This window comes from Patella vulgata, chromosome 6 (assembly GCF_932274485.2).
Source record: "Patella vulgata chromosome 6, xgPatVulg1.2, whole genome shotgun sequence".
NCBI classification, from domain to species: domain Eukaryota; kingdom Metazoa; phylum Mollusca; class Gastropoda; family Patellidae; genus Patella; species Patella vulgata.
In genome coordinates this window covers 34,287,243-34,296,415 of record NC_065884.2, presented here as the reverse complement: position 1 = coordinate 34,296,415, position 9,173 = coordinate 34,287,243, and the positions used below count along the sequence as shown (strand labels likewise).

The 9,173-nt window shown below is 32.6% G+C and overlaps 1 protein-coding gene across 1 annotated transcript; it reads left to right on the top strand.

Moving 5' to 3' along the window:
- Positions 1 to 7,360: 7,360 nt before the first annotated feature.
- LOC126824335 (uncharacterized) lies at positions 7,361 to 7,958 on the top strand (the record flags this gene model as incomplete). The annotated part of the gene is made up of 2 exons (XM_056101732.1): positions 7,361 to 7,478; positions 7,747 to 7,958. Coding segments are annotated over 2 exons (330 nt in total), but the record flags the coding sequence as incomplete, so codon positions are not given.
- Positions 7,959 to 9,173: the final 1,215 nt, after the last annotated feature.

Below are 9,173 nucleotides of genomic sequence, written 5' to 3'. Positions count from 1 at the left end.
ATACAGGGGGATATGAGGGAAATTTTGCCCGGACAGCGACCCTACAGCCTACTCGTATATCGAATTCCAACCGCAAGGGTTCCTTTACATATATATGAATGTGTACACGCGACCTTGGTTCCTCGTCCCATCCGAACGATTAGGTCCTCCGTCCTGTATCATTGATATGGGGAACCACGCCAGAAAATCCCGATGAACTTTCTCCGCCATCCCCAGGATCGAACAAGGGACTTCTAGGTTACCGAGCCAAGGTCTTACTCCAGATTGTCAACCTTCCAGGGTCGCTGAAAATAAAACACTATTCTATGTTTTTTTGGTATATCGATCAAAGATTAACTACCAAGTTCCTTACTGTGTATAAAATAACACAAGACAAATACGTCATGCGTACTTTCTTTGTCTTACCGCCATTGTAACAGATCAAATACTGACATTAGATCGTCTTAACATTCCTTGTTTAATTGACAACAATCTAATCAAAAATTCATTATACATTGTTTACATTGGCTCTTTGTCAAAAATCGTTGAAGTTTTCGTCGCCATTCTAGAAGTTTCTTGAAATTGTATCAACAAATTACTAAGGTGCGAACTGTATGACACCAATTTAATTAAATATTCAATTTACATTGTTTACTTTGGTTCTTTGAATTCTATTTTAATTTAGGTTTGGGTTTTTTTCCAGATTATTAAGGTGTGAAATGTTTGCATTGAAAAAAAATAACTGTGTCCTCCCGTACTTACTATTTATATAATCTTGTAAATATGAAAATGTACAATCCCTTTCTGTTATCATATATTGGTGGAGACATGAAGATGAATGTAAACACTGGCTTTTATTTAATTATACTTTAAGTTAAAAGTAAATAAATAATATAACATAGAAGTTTTCAGATTTTTAAAAACTGGAGCATCATTTTTCAAGGAAATAACCATCATTATAATAAATATAGTTACAAAAGTTCAGTTCAAGTTATAAAGCAAATTGTAACAGAAAGTATTTACCTGCTAAGATCAAGGTTAATAGTAAAAGCCGTTTCATCTCCGAGGCAAGAAGCCACAACAGCGCCACGGTACTGATAAATAACTTGTTTATTGATATAAAATTTGTCAATATTCTGGAATAATTTTAAAACGATTCAAACCGTCACCTTTTACTCGCACAGCGAATTCCTTCTGCAAATGGTGCCTCTGAAGTGAACTTCACCTTGCAAAATTGGATAGTAAATAGGTGTCGACTGAGAAGTAAAACCCTTTATTAGTATATAAATATATAAGCCTATCTTTTTGATTGGCCATCAGTTATGTAGATATGGATTATCGAGGCGTGGTCACCAATAGTTATAATGACGTCACAATCAATTGCTTTAACACTGACTGATGTATGTATATTTTATGTAGCTTGTATTGTATATTATAATATCCTTTTATGGTTGATATTTACTAGTTGATATTCAAAAACAATTCAATAAATGATTTAGAAACAGCGGATACGATGTCGCCCTTCTCACTGTCGAAATCATATATGTGCAAACACACCGATATTTATTACGCTCCCTCTTTTCAATACCGTTTAGATCCTTATTTCCATGACTCTCTAAATCGTGGAGAAGTGTTTGGATTTCAAATATTTCAAACGTGAGACACGGAGAACCAACTGGCGTGTCGCCTGACATGAATTTACAAAGCAAACAATAGGCTGTCTTTCTTGTTTATTTGTGTGCTAAAGATTTTTTACCCTCTTCTTTAGAATGTATTAAGAGATTTTCACATATCAAGCCCTCCTACAAAATGCAGGGTGTACGAAATTACATAGTCAGCAGTAAAAACTGTGCGCACGTTTCATTAATATGATAAGCAGTGTTTGTGGATACTGATGATTATTAATAACACCTGTCAGTTATTGGCATATTTTACCTGGTAGTCCATCTTCCAGCGAAACATGGACAGGCACTATGATATGGTACTAGACTGAGAGTTGGACCAATATAATTCTTAATGGCACATAGCAGTTCTTGAGATATTTTACTTGGTCCAACTTCCAGCGAAAGGCGGGCAAGGATTGAGAAATGACTGTAAAATAACGCATATTTCTATCATTCCAGATTGCCCGATTATTACTAATAATATAGCTAATAACGAATATATCGACAAATGACTAGCACCATTTGTATTTCTGTACTTTTAGAGAATAGTTTGGGATATCAAGTATTATGGGGTCATCCAAATTAACGGTAAATCCGCAAATTGCTTGGATCGTCTTCATGTGTTTGAACAAAGGCACCTTAAATGGATCTACGGCATGATACCATGCCACTTAACTCAATGACTGACCTTATAATACAATGTGCATTCGACCACGCAACCACCTAAGTATTTTTAAGGCACTTTTAGAAATAAAAAGAATCTTGCAGTACCAGTACTTTTGAAGCATGTGCGACAACAAAATTTAGTGTATATTTCTTATAAAGAGAACAACAGGATGATATCAAAATGCGTATATAATATGTTAATATTATTTTACTTTAACTGCAGTCTCCTTTTTTCAGGTTTTGCATAAGGATGATACCTCAACTTCAATTAAGAGTCGTGTTATTAAAGAGGATGAAATTAAGAAGATTATCAAATCAATTGCTAGAAGAGATACAGACTATTCTATGTTTTTTTGGTATATCGATCAAAGATTAACTACCAAGTTCCTTACTGTGTATAAAGTAACACAAGACAAATACGTCATGCGTACTTTCTTTGTCTTACCGCCATTGTAACAGATCAAATATTGACATTAGATCGTCTTAACATTCCTTGTTTAATTGACAACAATCTAATCAAAAATTCATTATACATTGTTTACATTGGCTCTTTGTCAAAAATCGTTGAAGTTTTCGTCGCCATTCTAGAAGTTTCTTGAAATTGTATCAACAAATTACTAAGGTGCGAACTGTATGACACCAATTTAATTAAATATTCAATTTACATTGTTTACTTTGGTTCTTTGAATTCTATTTTAATTTAGGTTTGGGTTTTTTTCCAGATTATTAAGGTGTGAAATGTTTGCATTGAAAAAAAATAACTGTGTCCTCCCGTACTTACTATTTATATAATCTTGTAAATATGAAAATGTACAATCCCTTTCTGTTATCATATATTGGTGGAGACATGAAGATGAATGTAAACACTGGCTTTTATTTAATTATACTTTAAGTTAAAAGTAAATAAATAATATAACATAGAAGTTTTCAGATTTTTAAAAACTGGAGCATCATTTTTCAAGGAAATAACCATCATTATAATAAATATAGTTACAAAAGTTCAGTTCAAGTTATAAAGCAAATTGTAACAGAAAGTATTTACCTGCTAAGATCAAGGTTAATAGTAAAAGCCGTTTCATCTCCGAGGCAAGAAGCCACAACAGCGCCACGGTACTGATAAATAACTTGTTTATTGATATAAAATTTGTCAATATTCTGGAATAATTTTAAAACGATTCAAACCGTCACCTTTTACTCGCACAGCGAATTCCTTCTGCAAATGGTGCCTCTGAAGTGAACTTCACCTTGCAAAATTGGATAGTAAATAGGTGTCGACTGAGAAGTAAAACCCTTTATTAGTATATAAATATATAAGCCTATCTTTTTGATTGGCCATCAGTTATGTAGATATGGATTATCGAGGCGTGGTCACCAATAGTTATAATGACGTCACAATCAATTGCTTTAACACTGACTGATGTATGTATATTTTATGTAGCTTGTATTGTATATTATAATATCCTTTTATGGTTGATATTTACTAGTTGATATTCAAAAACAATTCAATAAATGATTTAGAAACAGCGGATACGATGTCGCCCTTCTCACTGTCGAAATCATATATGTGCAAACACAACGATATTTATTACGCTCCCTCTTTTCAATACCGTTTAGATCCTTATTTCCATGACTCTCTAAATCGTGGAGAAGTGTTTGGATTTCAAATATTTCAAACGTGAGACACGGAGAACCAACTGGCGTGTCGCCTGACATGAATTTACAAAGCAAACAATAGGCTGTCTTTCTTGTTTATTTGTGTGCTAAAGATTTTTTACCCTCTTCTTTAGAATGTATTAAGAGATTTTCACATATCAAGCCCTCCTACAAAATGCAGGGTGTACATAGTCAGCAGTAAAAACTGTGCGCACGTTTCATTAATATGATAAGCAGTGTTTGTGGATACTGATGATTATTAATAACACCTGTCAGTTATTGGCATATTTTACCTGGTAGTCCATCTTCCAGCGAAACATGGACAGGCACTATGATATGGTACTAGACTGAGAGTTGGACCAATATAATTCTTAATGGCACATAGCAGTTCTTGAGATATTTTACTTGGTCCAACTTCCAGCGAAAGGCGGGCAAGGATTGAGAAATGACTGTAAAATAACGCATATTTCTATCATTCCAGATTGCCCGATTATTACATGCATAACACGTTGACCGGGTCTCGGCATTTTAGTATGTACTATGGTTGAACCATTTGAATTATTGTGCAAAAGCTAAATCCGACTATTGCCGGTCTTTTTTTCTGGCTTCGATGTTATATCCATTATTATACTCTTCACAAAGAGTAGGGGATATTGAAATGCAAATACCTACGCAGGTTGTGATATGATAAATACATGTAGTCATGGACTTTTGACATGCTTTGAGAGTATGTTCACAGATGAAGAACTTATCGCCCCAACAGAACAACTTAGCTGCACATCCGACACGCAATAGCGCCATGCATGTGGGAGGGGTTCATTGAAAAATTTGACACTTCAAGGAATGGTTGATGAAAACTGCCGCATGCTGGTTTATCTATCCATGTTTGCTTTCCTATCGCTTCTTGCATAAGATTTACTGTTTATTGTATCTTTGCCTTTAGTGTGTTACGTTTAATTTGATCGGGAGACGTGTTCGTCGACGTCAGCGGAGAACACTGCAAGAGGAGTGGGTCAGATTGCCCTAAATCGTGATTGGACGGTTGAATAGGAGCATGCCACGACGAACTGCTGAATGTCTGAGGATTGGTGGAGCAAAAACGTCCATTTTCACATTTGACGGTGTATATCTTTGCGAGTGAAATGGGGCCGTCAGATAAGCCGCCCATATGAACTGTTTATCTTCATGTGTAGGAAATTGGCTTGTTATTAATATACACTGGTTACCTCTAATAAAAACAGCAGTGCATTTCCGCACTGAATATTCCTACTTTTTTTGAAAAGTATATCTTAATATTATTTATTGTAATTTATTATTGTTAATAACATTCATGTAACTTCACAGAAGTTTGTTTTTGAATAAAGACTATTTATACAAACATTTCAGCACGCCACAACTAATCGTTGAATCGTACACACGTTAATTGTATAGAATAATTAAGTTTTACTCATCAGTTGATAATATTTATTATTTACCCAATAATCAATTAGCTTTGTTCACCGATGTTTTTGTAATAAAGTAGCCTCGTATTTTTTATTGATTTGCGTTTAGACAACATTTAAATTGACTTGATATGAAATCTGAATATAAATTATTCGATGAATGAGATTAGGTTATAATGTCTAATACAAAAAGAAGTTATGCACAGTCATCGGAAAATTCCGAATTTCAAATGTAGTTACGAAAAAAGTTGCTCTTTGTGTAGAGAAATGATTATTATTATTATATATAGCTAATAACGAATATATCGACAAATGACTAACACCATTTGTATTTCTGTACTTTTAGAGAATAGTTTGGGATATCAAGTATTATGGGGTCATCCAAATTAACGGTAAATCCGCAAATTGCTTGGATCGTCTTCATGTGTTTGAACAAAGGCACCTTAAATGGATCTACGGCATGATACCATGCCACTTAACTCAATGACAGACCTTATAATACAATGTGCATTCGACCACGCAACCACCTAAGTATTTTTAAGGCACTTTTAGAAATAAAAAGAATCTTGCAGTACCAGTACTTTTGAAGCATGTGCGACAACAAAATTTAGTGTATATTTCTTATAAAGAGAACAACAGGATGATATCAAAATGCGTATATAATATGTTAATATTATTTTACTTTAACTGCAGTCTCCTTTTTTCAGGTTTTGCATAAGGATGATACCTCAACTTCAATTAAGAGTCGTGTTATTAAAGAGGATGAAATTAAGAAGATTATCAAATCAATTGCTAGAAGAGATACAGACGATTGCATTGCTAAAAAGATTTTTAAATCAAATCTAAAAGAAAGCTTGATTAAAACTTTTATTAAAGATCTTGATATGTCTTGCAAAAAAATATGCTCAAAAACTTTTAATTCAAAATTACGTGAAATCGCACCAGAAAGAATGAAATCTATAAGTTTAAAAGATATTGCTTTTGAATTTCAAGTGGATTCATCATTACTATATCAAACTTTACAGTGCTTGACAAAATGTAGCCCACAAGCCATAGCCATTAATGGGCCGATGTCATTATTTTCAAGAAATAACAGCATGTCATTGGTACATCATGTTGTTGGATAGGTATTGGAACTAAAGATGAGGTTACTAAATGTTATCAATTTAAATAAACCTAAATTCAATAAAAACAAAAGAACATAAATAGTTGATTAATCATATAGCATTTTAAATTATGGCTCAGTACGGTTCTACCTTAAACCCTCTCCTCTAGGCCTTACATGATTTATTTTTCGAGAAGACAGAAAGACCTACAAATAAATTGATCTTTTATCGTATCAATATTATTATTATTATTATTATTATTGTTCGATTTATATAGCGCTTCATTACACGTGAAGTGTTTCTAAGCGCATATCACAAACATATACTTCAAACACACAAAAACAATCAAAATCAGGAGAACATAATTAAACACAGCTGCCTGTTAGGCGCTATTATTCAAAGGTTTATATCCAACAAATCAACCGGCTAATCTCTATATTGAACTCAGTCGAGGTATTACCTGATGAACACCTACACCAAGTAGAGTTCAAAAATAAAAATGAAGTTTAAAAGAATCAACTTCATTAACAAAAATTAAACAATCAAAAACTAAACTGATAAATCAAATTCAAACGAAACAAATAAAACAAAGAAAATGAAAAGAGCAGTTCATTACCATTCTACATTAACAAAATAAAGGAAATCAACTTGTGAAAATCAACTACAGATTGTAGATATTAATTTTATTTAATTTTTTTTAGGCATTAGGCATTATGAATCATATGGGCTTGACGGTTTCCACTTCAAGTATCCATAAACAGAAGAAGAACATTCAGACATATCCTGAAATACATATCAAGGAAATGTTTAAAGTTCCTGAATTAGGTAGGTCACATAACATTGAGGTAATAATGTTGATATAACAAGAAATCCTTCCCAGATGAGCAAAGAACGTCGTAGGAAGAGTTGGCATTGGTTTTTGTTATTGGGGATCGAAAAAAGAGCCCTATTTCCAACTCTTCCTGACAGTAAACCGAAAGCTGTCATTTTATCAGTACCAAAATGCAGACTTTATTTCAAATGAATTAGATTGTAAAAGTTTGAAGGAGAATTTTATATTCCATATCATGCACATTTTAGCAAGGCATGTGTCGTTTTTCCAGAACTTTAAAATGCTTCCTTCTTCAATACCTGATGCACATGAAAAAGAAACATCACAGAAGTCAGAGTATGCAATCCTGGACATGCTCGACAAACATATTCACAACAACTATGTACCTCAAACTGGGACCCCTCCATCTGTTGTAAAAAAAGTAGTTTTTGGTGGTGATTGTCTTACCAATGAACGTGCTTACTCAGCACAAACAGCCATGTTGAACCATTCAACTGATAGCGAAAGATTAGCTGGAGTCATTCACAGACCAGAGGGTTTACATCGAATGAAGATGAATCTCTGTTTGGTATTCCTAGAATTACTGTTAAAGTTCTATCTTTGGTTCAGTTTATAGTTTATTATTTATTCTGGACAAAGTTAGTCCATCACGTTACCAAAGACGTTCAGAGTAAGTCATGATTTATTATTTCATACAGCAATTTGAATGACTTAATATCATAAATAACATTTGTTCTAAATAGTGTAACAAAACAAAACAATTGCTATCTAATTTAAAATATAAAAAAATAATGGCAGTGCCATGATAGCATCATTGCAAATAGAGCCGTTATAGATTAGTTTTGCTTGCAATTGAAAGTTCGTTGTTTTAAGTTATAAACTCTCATCTCCACAAAGAAAATGGAGATTTTCATTTTATCATTCTTTATTTTGTTTCTTGCATGTTGTTGTTGTTCTAAAGATTAAGTTCATACACATTCAAAGTAAGTTTACTACAAAGCATTGATGTCCAACTATCGATTATTCATAAATCATAGTTTTAATCTTGGTTACAATAATTCTGAGTATATATTTTATGCGGTCAAGTCAACTGTAATATTCATTGGTCTTTTTCTGATTTCTTTAATATTACTGTAATACAGTAACTATTCACAGTTTCTTTGTAATATATAGTTGCCATAATCCCAATAACTCTTGGTCCCTTTGTTGCAGCATGTTTTTTGAACGAAAATGAATTTTTAAAATATAGAGAACTTATTTATGTGCCGTTCTGTTTTATTATTTAAACCTGCATGCCACCAATATGTGCAATTACTTTTATCTACTTCAAATAATCATGTTTCTATGTTGTTTTGGGCTAATAATTAAAAACCGAGCATTACTTGGTAGCCTAATTATTGCATAATTTTATTATATTTTTGATTTTTGACCTTTAAATCTATGCAGCTGACTAAAGATGGCATATATTTTTAGATAATGTTTTTCTTTATTAAAATAATTGTTGATAACTGGATTTTCATTCTAATCTTGTTTGTATAGTCTAAATAGTCAATTATCTCAATGATTGCATTAATTTACTTTATTAATTATACATATTAGTTTATTTATCAACAATTTTACAAGCAGTCATCAGCTCAAGATGCTGGTACACCATACCAGTTGATGTTCATGGTCCAGATGAAGAAATTGGAAAATATAGGTATTCTTTATTTGATTTGTAATATATTAATTTTGTATTATTCAAAGAATAGTTACCATCGTGATTAAAGATTTTATAGATGAGATTTATAATTTATTTTACAAATATCAGATCACGCATTGCAGGAATCAC